This window comes from Myiozetetes cayanensis, unplaced genomic scaffold (genome assembly GCF_022539395.1).
Source record: "Myiozetetes cayanensis isolate MyiCay16 unplaced genomic scaffold, myiCay2020 scf1, whole genome shotgun sequence".
Taxonomy (NCBI): domain Eukaryota; kingdom Metazoa; phylum Chordata; class Aves; order Passeriformes; family Tyrannidae; genus Myiozetetes; species Myiozetetes cayanensis.
In genome coordinates, this window is record NW_026086604.1 from 21,053,158 (window position 1) to 21,074,873 (window position 21,716).

The following is a 21,716-nucleotide window of genomic DNA, read 5'->3' on the forward strand; positions in this document are numbered from 1 at the left end:
CCCTTGTGTTGTGTTACAGACTAATGTTCAGTAAATGCAAGGACTGCCCAAAAAAACCAAGAAATTTTACCCCTACGATGACTTAAAAAGTTTTTACCACAAAAACAGTAATAAACACACTGATGTATGACAGAGTCTGGGGAGGACTAATAAAATGCTGCTCTCTGCAACACAGCAAACACATAAACCTGGCTATTTTCACTAGAATAGAAAACACAGGTAACTTGGGATATAATGTACCAATTAATTCATCTTTTTTTCAGATAATCTTTCTGGCCTGTTCACGGATGGGTTCTGTCACTCAGAGACAAATGATTAGGGTCTTCATAAGCTATCTTATTGTTGTGTAATTTAAATTCCTCCCACATGTCCCTTTATTGTAATTCATGTGGAGAGGGCCTGAAGCATTATTTGGAGAAAGGTCCTGCACCTCAGAAACCAAGGTGGGCTTGTGTGTAGCAGGGAGGAGTTCTTTAAGGACTTCCCCTGATGCCATTTCTGAAGCTATTAACTGTTACATTATTTAATACTTCCTCTCTGGAAAAGTTACAATCAGAACGTGGTTATTGAGAAGGTCTTTCAGATAAGATCACTTTGTTCATGCTAATGATTAGTATTTGTCTTTATTCTTTGCTCTAACATATCTAAAATGCATACATGTGATTTCTGTTTCTCAAGAAAATACCATATAAGACCTGACAGACATTGGTGTGCAGAATCAGTCATTTATTTCCCACTGGTCTTGAAGAAGAAAATGAAATGGATGCAATCCAGTCCAATCCAGGGTATATCCAAGATATACCCTGAATCTCCTCTATTTCCAGTCTCAGTTGGATATTCAACATGTACATCAATCAGGGAAGCCTTTGAAAGTAAGATTCATATTTTTCTTTATTCATAATTAATTCCAGGTTTCCACTCTCCTTGAGAGCAAGCATGTGCACAGGAAGAGTCTAATGAGCTACTTGGGAATGTTACTGGTTTTTTCATGATTTCAGCTTTCATCTTATGAAGGGAAGTACATACAATAGAAAAATTAATGATCATTTTATAGACATAGTACTTGGGGCATAAATATTTAGTCAAGCCATTTCTACTAGAAGAATCTCATGTAATTTCAGATTATATCATGACCCCTTCACCTGGCAATGGAGAAATGCTGCTGACATTACTTCTCCTACCAAGAGCTGGGAATTAGCCATGTCATTGGCACCACCCTCTGAATATACAGCCCAGGACCGTGCCACGGAGGGGCAATTACCTGGTGAACCCACAGCAGGCCCTGTTCTGCTAGGCTTCTTTCCCCAGTGTCACCAGCACTGGGCTGTTCCTGGAAGTGGTAAAGGCAGCGCTGCCTGCAGGATAATCTGACCCAACACCCCAGCTATATCACACTGGGACAACAAAGGAAGCGACATCCCTGGCCGACATGAAGGAACTGAGCCTTCAGTGAGCTGGCTACTATGACCCTTCATACAGAGATAAAGCTGGAAATCCTTTATCTTTAGCCCATTTCATTCCATATAAAACCAAAGCAAGTTAATTTTCTAAGTAAAACACAAGGCCTCATACTTCTATTCATGAAAATTCCCACAACCTGGCATTGGGATAATACACCAGGCTTTCTCATGGTGCAATTTTGCCGTTTTCACTACTTCAGTTCTTTTTTCAGTTCTCACAAACCCCTGATTCTCATAGGTTTGGAAATAACTAAGAACTTCCTCTTTTCCTAGAATTCCTTTATTTTCCCTAGAAGGGCCTTTACACCCTGTTCAAGGGACCCTCACTTACAACTCCTTGCTGATGTGAGTAGTCTCCTACAGTGTAAAGGTTGCAGGAGTGCAGACAAAGCAGCTTGCAAGGATCCCAGTGTAGGTATATTTTGTTTACATGAGCAGTCACTGCTGATCTCTACCCCCTGCCAAGTAAGCCAAGATTAGTGAAATCTTCTAACTGGTATTTAAGCATGCTGCCATACATGCTGTTTTCACGAGGCTTTAAAAGGGCCAGGAAATAAATGTCGTCCAGTCACAAAATATATACCTTCATTCTCCTTTTGACATCAGATCAAGGGCACACTAACTGATCTTGGCAGGGTGTTCAACCTGTAGATCAATGAGACCATAGCAAGTTGTGCTCTTTTGCTTTACAGTATAACGTAGCCACTACCAGTAAATTCTTTCATCCATTAGAACTCAATCCTGTTATTAAACAATGACTGGGATACAGATAGAAATTACACACGCTTTCAACTCTATATTCAGAAAAATACAGAACTGAAATGTCACAACTAGTAATTCATGCTGAACTTTCCAAAAGTAGCAGCTCAAATATTGAAGACACCCTGGCTAAAAACTTCGGCTTGCTCTATTTATGTTCTTAGCACACATCCTTCAGTGAGAGACACATAACTCGATAACTTGTGGTTATAAAAGGTTCTCAGCCTTCCACTAGCTTTTATTTTTAGCCTCTCACTGTCAGGGCCTCAGGGAGCACAGAGGGAGGGCAGCAGCTCCCCAGGCATGGCAATGGCACCTGGGGTTCCTGGGGGACTGTGGGACCACAGGGAGGAGCAGCCTGTGTCTAGGGCCCTGCTGCAGTGAGGAAGGTTGCAGGAGGCACTGGGCACACAGAGCTCAAAAATTAAAACTCCTTCTTTTTATTTTTTTTTTTCTGACTGATACCTTACAATTTCATCTTCTCCCCATCTAAGTCAATCAGAAATAATTCCTGTTATCCCAGATGGTGTTGGTGCATCCTTGGGGTTTGCAGAAACCCCACTGCCAGGAGAGTGGAAAATCCCTCCGTGACACTGTCAGCACATCTGACATTGCTCCTTCTTTGTGTTTTAGATAAGGAAAGTGGAATACATTTCCTCAGGAAGAAGACATGAAGTGTTTATAAATGCTGTCACCAACTGGGGTGTTAATCTGAGTCACCAGCACTTATTGGGCCACTTGGAACAGACTGAAATGACAGATTTCCCCTGAACTCCAGGGGAGATCAGAACTCATTTCAGCGCTGTCACTGCCCTGATCAGCACAGTCATACAGGTGTCTGGGACAAAAGCAAGCTGTTGGAAGTGACTTTCTCATTTCCCTTTTTTTTTTTTTTTAAATACGACAGTTGTAAGACTTTTGTGCCCCAAAACATTTCTGTGTTATTATTGTGACCTCTGCTTTTATTCTACAATACAGAGAAGCGTAAAGTCATTACAGTGGGATAAAAACCCAAAGATTAATAGCCAGCTGAACCAAAGTGGTCCTCATGTTTGAAATAAATATCAGCCCCCAGCCAGTCATATTACTGCTATTTAAATCTTCATCATAATGCCTGTATTTAACATTGCATCACCCCCTGTTCAGCTTTTCTCCCCAAGGCAGCACACTAGTTCCTGAAGTGCAGGTTTTTCTGCAACCCGATTAGATATTCTTTTCAGGAAATTTCCCCTAGCTGCTCCAAACTTTACAAGTTACTTTTTACACTGAAGTGCCTCAGTGCTCTGTGATAATATGTATATTGCATTCTGTGTGCTATACTGCAATACCACGCAATGCTGTGTTATACTGCTCTAGATGCAGTACCGAGGGCTCTACCAGGAAGAAACTACTGAAACACAATAGCTATAGAAACATTAGGATTCTGAGATCCATTATGTTCTGAATAGAGCAAAGTTAAATATTTATTTCCCAGCTATTGATACTTTATGAGACCGTTGTAAGTGTCCATGGCTGCTCTGCATGTGTTTGAAAAGCAGTGTTCCTACCTATGTGGAAAGAGCTCTCAACAGCAGCACTGATGACTCCACCTGCACTCAGCTCCCACTCTCCACTATTTGTAGGATCCCAAGAATTGAATTAAAACATCAAAACTAAAGAGCTAAAGCATCATCTCAGAGAAATTCACTATTTTTTCCACATTTATTCAGGCATGACATTCTCCCTTCAGAAATTATTCTAACATAAAACCAGCTCAGTATGTGAAAATACTATTTTAAAAGCCTACCAAAACTTTTAAGCTACTGTTTTTTCCTCTTTCAGATACCTCTACTACTGAATCATTGCATTCACAGTCATAGAATTAAACAAACTTACACTTCACAGGTAGTGAGATATGGAAAAGTAACAAAAAAACTATTCAGTCTCTAGGGGAGTATTTTTTCCTACAGTAATTTTCTGTATGGCATAAAGGCAAACCACATATAGAATACATGCCGGTGTGGCAAAAAATCAGAAGTATTTTTGTTTGAACTTAAGTTGAGGTAATGCTCATAGCTCACGTGTGGTTTGGAGTAATGCAACCACACAAAATGCATGCAGAGAATAAAAAATGCCACCAGGACATCTATTTTTGTGTAAATCCTCAATAGCACATGCTGCAAATCACAAGTGTTCTTCTAAGACAAAACAAGTTTTTTGAGTATAACTTTATCAACCAGACCTTTCAACCAGGTCCATTTATTCAAGGAGCTACCCCTTTCTTATTGTTTCCTAACTTTGTAAGCTATCAAAGGTTTAGTATTTATTATAAACATGTATCTAAATCTCTATTCTTAATGATTACATTTAGAAATCTAAATATTTGCAGTAGGGGAGGAAGCGCAGAAATGTGCACCTTGACACATTATCATTTTGAAGTAATTCAGAAATCTGCCCTGAAAAATTTATGAAAGCAAAAGAAGCAAAGTAGGAAGATGTATAAATCAGGAAATGCTACCCATTAGAAAAGAAAACTTAAACCCAGTATTTTACTGCAAAATCTATCTGAACTTTGGGGCACTGGTATTTAAATGTTAATAACATATTAGGTAACAAAGTCTTAATGGCTGTCAGGTTTCTCTTTGTATCCAAGCCCAGGTGATGCAGTTCCCTCTTCCTCAAATATCTTTAGTTCTGAAGAGCTAAAATACTTGTATCCCTGTCTTTGTGGAGCCAATGGGAAAAGATTTCATTCAGCTGAATGCAGAAAGAAATAACAAGCCACCTCAAAGAAACATTCAAAAACATTCAAAACGTTTCAGGTCATACTAAAACTTACTGAAACTTCATTGCAGCCAGTGAAACAGAGGCATCTTTTACAATACTGTCAGTATTGCAGATACCACAGGCTGGGGACATTGCAATTAATTATATTTTATTAAACCAGGAACAAGAAATAGTCAACTAATGCATAATTTTTTCAGTGGTGAAATATGTATTTTACAGGACACAGATCATTTTATGTGATTTCTAGGACATAAATGTCAACCCAGCTTTTTTATTACACTGGTTGAATTTATTTAATGAGCTGTCCTACAATGGAGGCCAGCCCTGCATTTTTCACTTGCTTCTGCAGGGAATTTCTGTAGTGAGCAAATAAGCCTGGGTCTAATCTGCTTCCGTCTGCAGTCATTTGAAAAATGATGCTTGGCAAACAGCTCTGCACAGCCTTGCCATCTGACGGAGACCAGTTCCTCACACCAAGAGACTGAGCAGGCTGGGAAGCGCATCTACCTTACCTACAGCAACGAGCCAGCTCTTTTTACTCTGCAAATCCTGCAACCATGGCAGGGCCAGCTCTGGGAAAGCTCCTTTTCCTGCACTGCTACCCAAGGGATGGAGAAACAATTGTCAAACACAGGGGAGGAACTGAGGGCTTAATTTGCCTCCAACTCACTTAGTCTTTTCCCCGGCTGAGTAACGGGGTGTCAAATAGCCTCTGGTTACCGATGGTAACCCGGGAGCCTCCAGGGTCAATTCCTCACTCATGTCCTATAACCCTGGAAAAGGAAAGCTCTCTGCCGGGCAGACCAGAACACCACTGACAAACGATTACCTGCCAAACAAGGGACAGCAGTGACGAGAACCCCTGACTACTTCACCAGAGATGAAAAAACGGGATTTTCTGTGAGGTGCGGTCCGTGCAGCCCTGCTGGGGCTCACGCAGCCGCGGGGCCTGAGTGCTGCAGCCATCCCCGGCCTGAGGCACACAGCCCCCAAGTCTGGGGGCACCCCTCCCTCCAGGGGTCTTCAGTCATCACATTTTCATCCCCCAAATAGCTTTTTCCTTGAGATCCAGTCGAGCCTGCCCGAGCACTGTATCTCCTGCCCCCGCTCCCCTGACCCTTAAACACGCACATGCTTCATGTCCCAGTTTAGGCGGAGCCGAGATCCCAGGCTGTGCCCCGCGGGGGGACGAGCCGGGGCTCAGCGGCGGGAAGCGCCGGAGCTGCCTGCGCATTTCGCTGCTGTAACGACATGACTGCCTCCAAAAACCGCCTGGGCTCCCGGGGGCAGCCTGAGCTGCTGCCATGGGCATCGCCCTCCACGGAGCCCCCGCTCAGACCGCCCCTGCAGCCGGTGCCGAGCGCCCGGAGCGGGGGCCACCCCCGCGGGACGGGGAGAGCCGGGGGCGCTTACCAGGTACCAGACGCCGAGGATGATGGTGCCGGTGCGGACATGGCAGCAGAGGCAGCAGCTGTTGGAGTAGAACCGCGCCCAGGGCGAGCTCAGCATCTCCGCGGTTCCTCGGGCTCCGCACCGCTCCGCGTTCTGGCCGCGCCGCTCCGCGGAGGCGGGGCCGGGCCGGGCCGGGCCGGGCCGCGCTGGGGCCGCCCCTCCCGGCGGGCGGGACCAGCACACGGGCCCAGCCCAGGCAGGGCCGCGGCGGAAGCTTTGTGGCCCCGTTGAGGACCTTGACCTGTCCCCGCTGGAAAACCCGAACTACGAGGGGCTTTCAGAGCACGAAGTCTGGGGAATTCCGCGGGCTGGCAGCCTGGCCGCGGCCTGCGGCGGGTGTTGAGCAGGTGCCGCTCTCCTGGGCGCCCTCCCGCTGCTCCTCTCCCCGCACGGGCTCTCCTGCCTTGGAATGACCCCGGTGAGGGCGAACCCGGGTCGGTGCTTCCTTGGCAAAGGCTCGTCTCGCTCCTTTAGCTCGTCTCGCAATTCTTGACTGGCACAGCAACAGAAATAAACTCTATTTCACTATAAAGAAAGATAATATCGGAGGAGATTAAGGAATGCTTTGAATTTTCCCCAAATTTGGGAGCAATGAACATTCAGTTTCTTCACGGTGCCCTCCTATTCTACTGCCAAAGTTGCTGCTATTAAGGAGGCTGTAATTGCCTCCTGTAACTGATACACAAGGTAACATCAACCTCATTGCGGCTACCTGTGTAGTTAATGCCCTGATGGGCCGTGGGGGAAGCAGCACTGGGAGGACCCACTGCTGTGTATTCAAGCACTGATGCAGGTTTAAGCTAAATTTCCTACCAAGCAGCTGGATTTCCATGTTTTATTATTTGAGATGTATATCATCCTCTGGAGGAAATAACAAAGAATATTCTAACAGGAGGTCTGTATGTCTACCCTTACTCTTACCCTCAGCATAATTTATTTACTGCCATCCAGTTTGGCTTTCTACCAAATCCCACAATTTATCATCAAAATATAACATTGAAAAGTACTCCACAATGCCTCTCTATATGGCTGCTTTGGGGCTCTTCATCATTTCATACATACATCTGCACAGAACAGGAACTTCAAGATAAAAGCTAACTTGGCAAGGAGGAACATTTCTAACTATGCCTTATCTCTACTTGTAAAGCTGCTATAGTAAATTAAATTAAAAATATTTTAAGTAGGAACTTTACATAGCCTATGTTCTTAGTTTGTCCTTAGAAAACTTCCAGGGGTTTGGCAGGGGTTTTTTTGCATAAAGAGAAAAGCCACTTGACATTGAATTTATAATTTTGACTGGATTATATGTATAAGCCAAATATTGTATTTGCAAGATTCATTTTCAAAAATAAAACTAAAATTGTAGTAAAATGAATCATCTATACTGGCAAAATGGAGGGACCAAAGGAAAATCCTGAACTATGAGGTCTGGACTATCTCTCTGGTAACCTTGAGAGACCTTGTCCTTTAATACCAGAAAGTAGGCAAGTTGGAGACAAAACCCTTGTATGTATGCCTTTTAAATGCACATAGAAGTTAAAAGCGTCTGCTTCATGAAAGTTATCTGATCAAGGACCTGATCTTTTCAAAGCGAAAGGGGCAATAAATATAGAAGGATTCCATAAACAAGGACCCACAGTTGCAAACCTGGTGGACAAGGGACAAAGGAGACAATGCCAAAACCCAAAAGTCTCAGGTTACTGATTGATGGGCCATTGAAGAGCTTTGGACTGGGTCACCTGGAGTTTGTAACTGATAAGGGTCACACAAGTAGACAAAACTTTGAAAGGAATAATTAGAGGAAGGGGATCAGGAAGGAGGAAGGGGGAGGATCAGACAGAAAGGGGGATAACGGGGTTCAGTAATGTGTGAAGTCTGACGGAACCCTCTGCTTGCTCACCCTCTCTTACGGAAGCTGTAACTGTCTCTCTGTGTAGTCTCCACTCTCCACACAGCATGTGTGTGGGCTGTAGGAGCAAGTGCCAGCTCCTGGGGGGACTGGGTGAAGGAGGGGCTCAGTGCCAGCGGCTGGAGTGGACCATGGGTCACAGCCTGATGCCTGGGGCTGGCTGCTGGGGGTGGGTTATTCACTTGCAAGCATCAAGCTGGACCAGCTGGTCTATACTTGGGTCTTCTGCGAGTCCTACATGTAGGAGGCACAGATGAAGATAGCACCTTGTCTGTGGCCATCTGTGCAGCTGTCCCTGTTGAGGTCCTGTGTCTGCAAATGGGAAAGCAGCAGCTGCATCCCTCAGACTGGGATGGGCACAACAATCTGGGCTTTAGCAGATAGGCAGGAGAAACTCCAGGCCCTGGAGACAGTCACTGCTTATAACATCTCCCAGCACAACCGTTATCTCTGCAAGGAGAAATGAACTTCATGTCTGCTTTTGCTTATGGTTTCCCATCAGCTTTAACCTCCATATCCTCAGAAGAAAAAGGAAGGAAGAATGAGGAGATGAACACTAATCACTTCAGAGCAGTTTCCTGTATAATTATTAATTTCCATTCAAAAAGCCTGATGAGAAAGATCAGGAAACATTAGGTTTCATGTAACACTCTTGATTTATAACCAACTGCACTTGGTTTGCTCTGCAAGGTTTTGGTAGCTGGGAGGCTTCAGAGCCTGAGTATTGCTTACACTTACTGACCCATAACCACAGTCTCCGTAGGTAAAGCCACCATGCCATTCACTTTGCCTTATAAAACTAGAAAGGATAAACACTTTTTACTGATATGGCTGAGTCCAGCTTATCTGATCTTACACTCATATGGTGGAAGATCATTTAAGATGCAATGGGGACTTTTGAACTGGATGACACCTCAGTTTTGTCAAGGTTCCTAGAGGTACAAGAGACACTCCAGATTGTCATCTTCGTACATCAGATCTGAACAGGACCAGTATCACTGCCTCACTCAGAAAAATGATATAAACTCAAGTGAATTGACAGCCTACTTACAAGCATTTGTTTTAGTCGTGCTAAAAGTAGATAATCTTTCCAGTGGGATCCGCGATATGGTAAGAAATTTTTCCAAGGGAACATTCAGTGCTGAAATTAAACACTCCACACACCCTTGCTCAGCCAGTGGTCAGCGTGAAGGCTGCAGGATGTATCCAGAAGAGAAGTGCAGACCCATGGCCCCCGCCTGCCCCTCCTTACCACAGCAGAGCTGTAATCACTAAACTCATTTCAGACAGCCTCTTGTTCCCCACAGCACACCCTGAGAGCTACACTAGCTAACTGGGGAGGGACCCAGCCCAACTTTGCTTCATTGCCAACTGTTCTCTGTGCTGCAAGCTGTTAGAAAAATCCAGTACATTCTGTGGCCTGCTTCTGATCTGTACTCCCCTGTGTGTTCCCTGAGACCTTCTCACTCCAGGGACAGCTTCTTCCTCCTGCCAGAGGATGCTCTGATCCATTTGGCATTTTCTTGTGCTTTCTAGTCTCACTAAAATTGGTTACTGGTACTTCCCAACTTTTTCAATACTTATCTGAACAAGATTACTGGAAGAGAACAGTTGGCTCAGAAGCTGCTCCTTGTTCCCACCTTCTATCTGTACTCACAGTCCACAGAGATGGTGCAGCATAGTTCAACTGGCTTTGAATAATTCAATTACACTGTTGCCCAGCACTGCCTGCGGCACATAAACAAAAGGGCAGCTCACGGGAATCTCATCTTCTGCTTGTGGGATTAGCCACAGTGCTCCAGAGACATTGTTACTCCAGAGACATTGTTACTTGTTTTGTATTTGGCCAGGGTAAGACAAGATAAGAAAAGGGTTAAACATTGTCCAGAAACCAAGGTCTGCATATTGTCCTTGGGCACAGAGAGGTGACAGCATTGTGAAACTGACTGTGACTATAGTAAAGAGTCACTTTAAGAGTCTAAGCTTTTGTTCAGCTTGCTCCAGAGCTTGTGTTTCATGATGGCTGCAAATGATTAAAGTACGAAATATTTAATATGACTAAGTTTAAAAAACACCCATGCTTTCTGAAAAAAGTAAGCCTCCAAATAAAGGTCTGATACTATCTCTCTGCTGCAAAGACTGGCCAACATGCAATCAAATAGGACTGCTGGCATGATTCAGGTTGTGTTCAAGAGGCCATTCATTCTCCTGGTTTGTGTAGAAAAGATCAGAGTGAGAATAGTATTTTCTCTCCAGCATGTTACAACTCAGAATACATTTTAGAAAGCCATTGCAATGACAGAGTTTGGTGTGCAACTGCTTGCACAGAGCTAGTCAAATTCTCATATTTCAATACCAAACAATGGACAACAAATGGTTAGTTGGTTTTGGTGGTTTTGTTTTGTCTTCTAAAAATTATTGAGAGAAATGCTTCGACCTTTTAGCTCTCTGGTGTATTTTGCCATGATTTGCCTAATAGAAAATAGTGATTCTAGTATCTTCGAAAACGGATATACTTAGGCATTTTCTTTCCTGATGGTGAAATGCATTTGCAACTCTAGCTTCCTTGGGCCACAGCTTCTTAATTCTGTTTTAAAGTTGCTGGTTATAAAGATCTTATCATTAAAATATTATGATATATTGGCCCTGCAAAGAACTTAAATGTTCTCCAAGGAAAATGTTGCTTTAGTGCATCCTTCCTTTCCCCCTTTTCTGACTTGAAAGCCTCTCAGTTCTGCTGTGAAGATATAGGACTCAAGAAGGCTGGTGAGTTCTGCAGTACACTGAGATCCAGCTCTTTTTTTCCTGGCCTTCTCATTCATGCCAGCCTCACAGATTAGTTTTAACATTTTGTGTGAGAAGAAATGATCTGTGCTACATTAAGCAGAAACATCAAAAATAGGTTAGGCAGTTATCTAATTATTTGCTTGGCAGTACATTTGCAGTTTGGTAACATGTACTGGAAGCGTATCTTCAGATACAGTGTGCTTTCCACAGGCTGCAGTCTCCTCAGAGGCGTATCTGCTGCAGCACAGAATGCCTGCTTCCAAAAGTATCTGGCTCTTCTGTGTACAGTGCCTTTCTCCTCTCCCTTGCCCGTGCTGTTCTTTCTGAGGCACTTTTGCACACGGTTGCCAGAGGCTCAGGTTTTACCTTGCAGAACATACATAACACTGGAATTAGAGCCTGGCTGTGCCAGTACCCTAGCAATAAAGAACATCAGTTTTCTCTCCTTTTGCCTTGAGAAGTCTGTGAATTTCTGTAATCACTTTAGTTCTCCCACCTAAACCTTGTACCCCAACACTTCCATACCCCTTCCATACACCAAGGGCGATGGAGGAACTTTGGCTCCCCTCCCGCTGCTGGCTCAGCGTGCTCACAGCATGCCTGAAGATACTGGGAAGTGGGGACACCATCGCTGATTGAAACTGTTATCAACCGAATTGATAAGTGCAGGTGTCCTGGATCCAACTAAAATTCATCACCTCTTCCTCCATCAGGCTAATGAGCCCTTTAGTACCTCATATCCTAGTAATTTCTACTCTACACAAACTCTTTTCCAAGTTCTTTTAATAAATTAATTCTCTGCTCACCAGACACTGCTTCGAGTCCTTTAAGTATGTTTACTGTTTCTCTCATTAGGGTGGAGATCTAAACAGTTTTGTAAAAGCCTTTAAAACTGCAGGCATCAGACATAACAGCACTTTTTTATTCAATGGACACAGTATTGGGATTATTCCCTCCATTCCTCTTCACTATGCAAATTAAAACATCCCGAGATTTACACCTGACCTTTTACTACACTGACCCAGTGGAAGGTCATGCTTGGAGGGTTTTTTTTGTCTTTTGGCCTGAATGCTTATGCTGGATACAGTATTAAACTGACTGGGACATTTTATCCATAATCTGTAGCCAATTATAGAACATAAATTACAGCATACAAGGATGAGACAGGGTTGTTGGATAAATTGGTTGTTGTGTTGCCAGCAGTCTCTCCGCTTGCCAGATTGCTTGAGCAAAGGAAATTTCAGTGACAGGTTTTAATACTCTGTTGAGTTTGCGGTCAAAGAGGTCACAGGCCTTTGATTGATAGGAAAGGTAAACCTTCTAAGAAAAGCTAATATACATCAACTAACATTTATTTCCTTTTAGTTCCATTAGTTAGATTAGTTAATGTTTAATTTATGGATTCAATTGAGTATACCTCAACACTGGGAATGTTGCCAGATTTTATTCCTTTTTTCAGTATGTGATTATGGGTTTTTTCCCCTTCTTTTAAAAGCTTACTGTTTTTTTCTTTTGATAAAGAAGAATGTGGATAGTTTTGATCATCAAGCATGTTCTGTTTACATATCTATTTAGATTTGTTTTTTGCTTATATTTAGCAGAAGTCATGATCGTTTTGTCTTCTATCAACAGTCTCAGTCCAGAGATAAATCATCTTCTTCTGTTCTATAGAGAACCCATACTATTTTAAGTAAATAAGAATTAAAATAACACATCTTCCATAATTAATTTATTACTGCCTGTAACTTACACAAGAAACACTTCCCAGTTTTGTATCTTCAGACGCCAGTTGGGTTTCAAGCAGTAACTCACCACTTTACCTGGGGGCCTGCTTAGACTTTCCCACAGGTGCACTTTAAGCCAAATGCACCAAAAAAATGAGCTTTGAACTATCACCAGCTTTAAAGCAACTGAATAGTATCATCCTCATTGCTTTGAATATCTATGGAGTTATCCCTCTTTTCCTGCTCTCTTCCAAGTCTGCTGGACTCTTGAGCAAACTCCAGGACATGCCATCCAGTTCTTCTCACCAGTGTTCACCACAGGCAGTGGTTTGCCATGGAACTTTACAGAAACTTCCAGTCTCACATGTATTTTTTTTCTGCACAAAAAAAGCACTTAACTTTCTCATAGTGTCACATCCTCTGCTCATTTATCTGTCTACTACTTATTGTGGAGTTCCCAATGGAGATCACTTGCTGCCAGCCAAGCCTGCAGACTCTGCTGTAGGAGAGGTTGGCTTTATGCTGTGAAAATGTCAACTGTTTGTCCCCTTCAGCTGTCTGTCCTGAATTCCCTTGATGATTGATTTGCTGAGCACACGATAGCAATTCAAACACAGTTAGCCAATACCTGCCCTTTTCTGCAGCCCGCGCAGAGGCAAACTGCAAGTGCTGTACATGCAAGTAACATCTTTTATATATACTATATGTAATTACAGGTCCATGGTGTGTCCTTCATGAAGTGCAGAGGTACGGCACATATTGGTTTTGCTACTTCAAGAGCAAGGGAAATGCTCCTGCACAGTCCTGATGGTGCAGAAAGTTTAATTGGATTGTTTGTTCCAGTTTATAAATCTTTTGTATGTATTAGGAAATGCAGCTAGGAAATTTAGATTTAAAACTACATAAAAGGTATCCACCAGTGCCAGGTGTATGTTCAGGGTGGTGAGACTGAAGCTTTCTAATACTGCATATTTTATATTGTCTCTTCTAAAGAGAAAAAGATCAAGGCTGCTAATATTCTTCTCATCGTAGAAACCAACAATACACTCAGCTTCTCTTTATCACAGTCTCCTCCAAAACGTCCTCCTAAGATCCCTCATGCCAGAAGTAACATTGATAATTTAACTCATATGTCTAATTTTTCATTCTCTGCTTTGTACAGCAAATCACATAATAAATACTAGTATAATTCTACTGAAATAGTATCATTTGACAACTGATCCCCAAGTGCAGTATATACATCACTTCAAAAGCACGTCTCACAATCACACTGCTTTGTGCTGTGTCCTCATATAGGTTATCAATGTATATTGCTGTAAAGCATTTTATAGGCATGCACATCTGAACTTCATTGATTATAGCCTGAAGCAACTTTGGGAAATCCTGACTGAGCCAACATTGCAGAGATGTCCCAGCTCACACTGGATTTCAGTACTGGACTAGTAAAGGCACAGAAAAACTGCAATTGCAATACAACACAATTCTAACTCCTCATCTCCATTGCAACTCATTTAGTGTCAAACACCTATGTACAAACCTTTGGGACTCAAGTGCCTTAGTCTTAGCATTTGGAAAACCCATCTCTGCAGACTAGAATGATACAAATTTGAAGAGCAGTACCTCCTATCTCAGCATCTCATTCAGCCAGTGTTTAAAGTGATTCTGACACTGCTCTGAAATTAACTCAAATTCAATGGGGCAAGCTGGTAGGTGTGTAACAGTTCAATGCCATTACTATGCATCCTGCAGCTTCCTTGCTGCACATTCTTGTAGTGAAGCACCTATCACTGTTTGCTCAGCCTCTCAGTATCCAACCTCCTTTTCATTTTTAACATAAAAATCACCAACATGACATTCTCCAAACCCGAGCATACTTTGAAAATGCAAATCTGCATATTTTTCTCTTTCCCCTTTCCTATTTGCTGTATATGACCCTTTAAACCACCTAACTGCCACTCAGCATAGCTTCATATTTGTAAACAGCACCCCTCACTGAGAGTTATACCATGCTGATGGAGACATCCTTAAAACCCCGACAGAATACCCTGCTGATAGTTCACTTCATTTGAAGTGGGGCTGAGACACTGATTTACCATTAAAAAAACCTAACAAAATTTGCAGTTAGGAATTCTTCCCTCAGTTAAACTTAACAAAATGCCTTCTTTGAGATGGAATGCTCAAGAAATATTTGGAATGATTAAGTCTAAAGAGTTTAAAGCCTCAAACTATTACGTCCTCCATTCAGCAGCAACACAAAGCAGAAGTGAAACACTGTGTGAAAGATAACGTGCGATGCTCTCAAGAGACGTTAACATTACATTAAGTCTTCACTTAAGAAAATGTGTTCCAGCATGATCATAGAATCACAGAATCAATCAGGTAGGGAAAGACCTCTGAGATCATCAAGTCCAATCCATGACCCAACACCACCCTGTCAACTAGATCATGGCACTAAGTGCCACATCCAGTCTTTTCTTAATACCTCCAGGGACAGACAGTGACTCCACCATCTCCCTGGGCAGCCCACTCTACTGTCTGATCACTCTCTCTGTAAAGAATTTCTTTCTAATATCCAACCTAAACCTCCCCTGGCACAGCTTAAGACCATACCCTCTTGTCCTACTGCTGATTGCCTGAGACCGATTCCCACTTGGCTACAACTTCCTTTCAGGGAGTTGTAGAGAGTGATGAGGTCTCCCCTGAGCCTCCTCTTCTCCAGACTAAGCAACTCCAGCTCCTTCAGGTGCTCTTACAGGACTTGTGCTTGAGTCCCTTCACCAGCCTCATTGCTCTTCTTTGGACACTCTGCATCACCTCAGTGTCCTTCCTAAACTGAGGGGCCCAGAACTGGACACAGCACTCCAGGTGTGGCCTCACTAGCGCTGAGTACAGGGGCAGAATCACTTCCCTGGTCCTGCTGATCACACTGCTCCTGATGCAGGCCAGGATGCCGTTGGCCTTCTTGGCCCCCTGAGCACACTGCTGGCTCATGTTCAGCTTCCTATTGATTAGAACCCCTAGGTCCCTTTCTGCCTGGCTGCTCTCCAGCCACTCTGTCCCCAGCCTGTAGCGCTGTCAGGGGATTGTTGTGACCAAAGTGCAGGACCCAGCACTCAGCCTTGTTGAACTTCTTACAGTTGGCCAGCCTGTCCAGGTCAATCTGAAGAGCCCTCCTGCCTTCCAGCAGATTGACACTCCCCCACGACTTGGTGTCATCTTCAAATTTGCTGATGATGGACTCAATCCCCTCATCTAGATCATTGATAAAGATGTTAAACAGGACTGGGCCCAGCACTGATCCCTGGGGGACACCACTGGTGACCGGCCGCCAGCTGGAGGCAGCCCCGTTCACCAGCACTCTCTGGGCCCGGCCCTCCAGCCAGTTCCTAACCCAGCACAGAGTGCCCCTGTCCAAGCCATGGGCTGCCAGCTTTTCCAGGAGTATATTATGGGAGACAGTGTCAAAGGCTTTGCTGAAGTCCAGACAGACACATCCACAACCTTCCCCTCATCCACCAGGTGGGTTACCTGATCATAAAAGATTGGTTTGGTCAGACAGGACCTGCCCCTCCTAAAGCCATGTTGGCTGGCTCTGATCCACTGCCCATACTGTAGATTCTCTCTGGCAAGACAGAGTGATGAATCTTAGAGGCATCCTAGTACAAAGTCAAGATTTTTAGTGATGGAATTACTTGTGTAGTGAAGGACCTGTGATCCTGCTTCACATGTTGACCTTGTGCTGCACAACCCATGTTCTGCCTCAAAGTGAACAGGGAAAAAATTATTTCCTGATGTGACACACATGACTTCTGACCAAGTTTGACCATAGTCTAGTATTCACATGATGTGACTGCAGAAATCCAAAACACATGGCAATCTTTGGATATGTAAAACCTGCCCCTCTCAGTAACCAGGCTTTGGAACCCTTCAATCATGCATCTCTACAAAGTGTTTTTTATATTCAAGGCAGCACAAGTTAAAGTGTTTTAATAATTATAAAAACAATCACTAAACCTGCTGTTCTGCATGCCTGCTAAGGACTCACAGAAAAGGAAATGTTCCTAAAACATCACAAAGGAATTCCATGGTTAAGCATCCAAGCATGACTTGGATGACTTTGAACTGCATCTCTGTAGCATATGAATATAAAATAGCACAGTATTGATTTGCCCACTCAATTCTATCAAGTGCTGAGCCCACTCCAGAAAAGCACTTAAATACTTTTTAGTACTAGTGTTACTGTTCAAAAGTGTTCAATACCTAGGTCAAATCTGAGTAACAGCACTTTTGTTTATTAAAAAGACAGGTTTCTCTTTTTTTTTTTTTTTTAATTAAATAATCACATAAGTTCAGAGTAGACAGCTATTTGAATGTCTGTCCCTGAAAACTGCAAAGAAGAATTTCAGCAAAATGAAAGAAAATATTTTAAATTTCCACAATTATTAAGATTTCTAAATGTTTTAAAAATAATCAGCTAGGCATGATGGTGACAGATGGTAACCATGAAGGTGGGCCCTCACCTGGAAAAGACAACTGTGAGAGTTTCATCCTTAATGTAACACCAATATTAACCCTACTCTACACAGGCCATAGACTTTCCCACTTATGGAAAGACAGGTAGCAGTCATTTAGAATTTTACAGTAGTTTGTTTCTGTTCATAATTTTTTCTGCGCTCAGACAGTATGGAAGCACAACTGGCCAGCCTCATAGTATTTGGTGATTCAATTTTTTTTCCTTAAAAACAAAATCCCACCTAATTCAAATGCAAACCCAGTTTTTTATGCTTAGTCTGAGAGACCTTCTAGAGACTGCACAGTGCCTCAGCTAAGGCACAACATACAGCTCCAAACTCACTGGGAACAGAGGAGGGCTCATCACTGGGTTACCTGGCAGAACAGGTGTGTCTGTGTGAGGAACACATACAGTCTTCCAGCTTGTCTGGATAAGAGCTTTACAAAGTTACCTAAGATCGGATAAAGATCTGGAAGGAAGCTCCAAGGAAAGCCTTCTGGCTGCAAAAACAGTTTTACCAATTACAATCTCATGCTGGGATACTTCAAGCTTATATTCAGGAAAAGACTACCTTGCCAGTCAGCTTTGAATAAGTAAGATAAGTAACTAAAGTGAACCAAGAATAGAGAAAACAAGAGTTTCGGCATGTGCTAGACACTTGAAATACCTCAGCTCCCAAGGCATGAATTATTATGGATACATGAAGTATCACCTATTTGAGGCAGCCCTTCTCTTCCTAGGGAAGCACAAGGGAAGAGCAATTGGCATTGGTGCAGCCGCATTTGGGAGTGTTTCAGGAGTTGTGTGTGCAGATCAAATCACAAAAGGTAAGGGGGCTCAGCAGAAGGGAGACTGAACTAGACAGCCTGAGCTCCCCTGAGTATTTTTTAAATGAAGTTTAAGGAAATACCTAATCACAATGTATACAAATAAGGAATTCCTACAGGGAATAGCTTTTCATTAGCAAACTTACTAATTTTCCACTTTATATTATTTAGTTAGTTGAAGCTATAAATAAGATAACTTTAAATTAGGATGATTCAACTCTTGCAATCAGTCTAAACTCTACCCTGTGTAGCTTTTCATAAATTGTAACATTGTCTCTATCCCATTTAGAAAGATGTTGCCTCCTTTCTAGTAATCAGAGATCACAGAATACCAGGTTGGAAGGGACTTCAAGGATCATCTGATCCAACCTTTCTTGGAAAAAGCACGGTCTAGACAAGATGCCCCAGCACCCTGTCCAGCCAAATTTCTAAAGTGTCCAATGTTGGGGAAGCCACAACTTCCCTGGGGAGATTATTCCAATGGCTGATTGTTCTTATTGTAAAAAATTTTCCTCTTGTGTCCAATTAGAACCTCCCCAGGATTAACTTGTACCCATTACCCCTTGTCTTTTCCACATAACTCCTTGTTGATAGGAACTCTTCATCATCTCTACAGCCAAGTTTTAAAGGCTGGATCATGGTGATAAGCTCTCCCCTAAACCTTCTCATGCTGAACAAACCCAGTTCTCTCAGACTTTCCTCCAGTGACAGGCTTCCCAGTCCTGTTCATCTTTGTTGCTTTTCTCTAGATCCTCTCCAGCCTGTCCACATCTTTTCTGCATAGTGGGCACCAAAACTGAACACAGTATTCCAGGTGTGGCCTGGTGAGTGCTGAGCAGAGTGGGATAATGACTTCTTGATCTCTGCTGGTGATGCCCTTGTGGATGCAGCCCAGCATCCTGTTGGCTTTCTTTGCCACAGCAGCACACTGTTCACTGATATTGATCTTATTGTCCACCTGGATTCCTAGGTCCCTTTCCACAGAGCTGCTCCCAGCTGGGTAGATTCCAGCCTGTGCTGCACTCCTGGGTTATGTTTTCCCAGGTGAAAGACCTTACACCTGTTAACTTCACCAGGTTCTTGTTAGACTATTTTTCCAGTCTATCCAGGTCTTCTTGCAGGGTGGCTCTCCCTTCCCACTCAGGTTGGTATCATTGGAAAACCTCATCGAGGTACACTTGAGCCCACCTTGCAGATCACTTATGATGATATTTAACAGCACTGAGTCCAACATCGATCCCTGGGGGACTCCACTCATGACAGGGTGCTGGTTTGAAAAGGAGCTATTTACCAACAACCTCTGGGTGCTGCCTGTCAGCCAGTTCACCACCACCACATGGACCACTGGTCCAGACCATAGCCCATCCATTTCTTCAGGACGAGGCTGTAGGAAACTGTATTGAAAGCCTTGAAGAAATCCAGGCAAACAATGCCCACCACTCACTCCAACCAAACCAGTTACTTTGTTACAAAGGGTCATCAGGTTTGTCAAGCATGATTTGCCCTTGATGAATCTGTGCTGGCTTTTCCCAATCTCATGCTTCATATGACTTCTGATAGCCCCCAGCAGGATGTATTCCACAATTTTGCCAGGGACTGAAGCAAGACTGATGTGCCTGTAATTTCCTGAATCCTCATTTAAGTCCTTCTTGGAGAAGGGAATGGCATTATTCTTCTTCCAGTTCTCTGGGCCATCCCTCCAACTCCACAACTTCTCAAACCTATGGAGAGCAGCCTTGCAATGGTATCAGCCAGTTCTCTTGACACCTTCAGGCAGGTAATGGCAGGGCCCATTGATTCATAAGGATCAAGATCCTGAAATAGCTCACGCACTCTCTCCTTCTTCACTGACGGTGGTGGGTCTGTGTTTGCATCAGCCTGGATTTTTCTTCCCAAGGCCGGGGGCCAAGCAGTGCTGGTGAAAGAAGTGTTGAGAACCTCTGCCTTTTCAGCACTGTCAGTGACTAATTCACCTCACTTGTTTATCAGTGGGATAGTATTTTCCTTCTGCCTGTCATTTCTGCAACTGAAGAATCCTTTCTGGTAGTTTCTGACATCTATGGCCAAATTCAATTTGAGCTCAGCTTATTTTTTTCTAACTGCATCATGGGCTGAGCTTTTTTTTTTCCTAATTGCCTCTCTGCATGACCTAGCAATGTCCATGTAGTTTTCAACAGGTATTGATCCACTTTTGATTTCTGGTATGCTTTGCTTTTGAGCAGACTTAGCAGCTCTCAGTTAAGCCAAGGGGTTCTCTTGCTCCACCTACTTCCCTTATCTTTAAAGGGGATGAACTATTTTTGTGCTTTCAGAAGTGTCTTCTTAAAAACATCTAGCACTCGCTTCTTTACCCTCTGTGGAATCTTCTCATGGAATCCCTCCCTTCTTGAGAAGACTCATTCTGCAGGAATTTCAGACATGGCTGTAGGTATTTCCGACACTCAGTAACTGCCTCAGCGTACAGGAGAAAATGGGAGGTTACTGATCTTTCACAGTGCCTTTGGACGCCGAGCAGAAGCAAACCTTGCACATCTCCTCAGATACACACCCAGCCACTCAGCCGTGGACAGACCATCAGTTGATACAGCTCCTACTCTTTTGGCTGACTGGCTGCAGTTCAGAAAGGCACTGGTCTGCAGGGTCATGCTCCTCTTCAAAAGACACGCTAAAGCCTGGCTGGCTGAGAGTAAAGCCAAGTTACAGAATCACATCAGAGAGGAGTTATCTCCCATCTAGAGCTTTGCTTGCAGACACAGTTCAAGGCATGACTTCATTCGTTAGCTACATAGGCAAGGATGGCCAAAGAAATAGTAGTCATGAAAAACAAGCTGTGGCAGCCTTTGTCAGAATGGCCTCTGAAAAGAAAAAAAAAAAGTAGCTCCCAGTAACAACATATTTGGTTTATACTTCACCAGATATTTGAAATAAGGAATCACTTAATTCCAAGTCAAAGCCTATTGAACAGGGGAAATACTGTGTGTGTAGAAGACACAGAATCATCTCAAACTAGTCAGTTTTCTGAGTTCATTGTGGTGATCCGGTTCTGAGTGATCCATGACTTACCTTCTACCATGGACTGAATTAAAACCACTGAGCCAAGTTGAGAGATCACTTGATGCTACAATTAACACAGAAAATGTACATCTTTGAGCTGATGTTCCTAGGCATGTTTAAGAGCATTGTATGAAACCCTGAAACCATGAGTTTCATGTTAAGAGTTTAAATGCATTTTTCTTTTCCAGAAAATACACCAACATTAAAGACATCACAGTTTCAGTAAAGAAACTGATTTTCAGTGCATCAGAAACCTTCATAGAATCATAGAATCAGCCAGGTCGGATAGGACCTCTGAGATCATGAAGTCCAACCCTTGATCCAACACCACTGTAGTTACAAGACCATGGCACTAAGTGCCACATCCGGTCTCATCTTAAAGCCTCCAGGGACGGAGAACCCACCACTTCCCTGGGCAATCCATTCCAATGTCTGATTACCCTCTCTGTAAAGAATTTTTTCCTA

General features: G+C 43.3%; 1 protein-coding gene across 1 annotated transcript in view; it reads right to left on the bottom strand.

Annotated features, from left to right (window-relative positions):
* The window catches only part of LAPTM4B (lysosomal protein transmembrane 4 beta), a 57,075-nt gene extending 50,514 nt beyond the window's left edge, over positions 1-6,561 (bottom strand). Inside the window, exon 1 of the mRNA XM_050317149.1 lies at positions 6,399-6,561. Within this exon, the coding sequence (XP_050173106.1) occupies positions 6,399-6,494 (96 nt within the window). The 5' untranslated portion in view covers positions 6,495-6,561. The remainder of the gene's footprint in view (positions 1-6,398) is intronic.
* Positions 6,562-21,716: the final 15,155 nt, after the last annotated feature.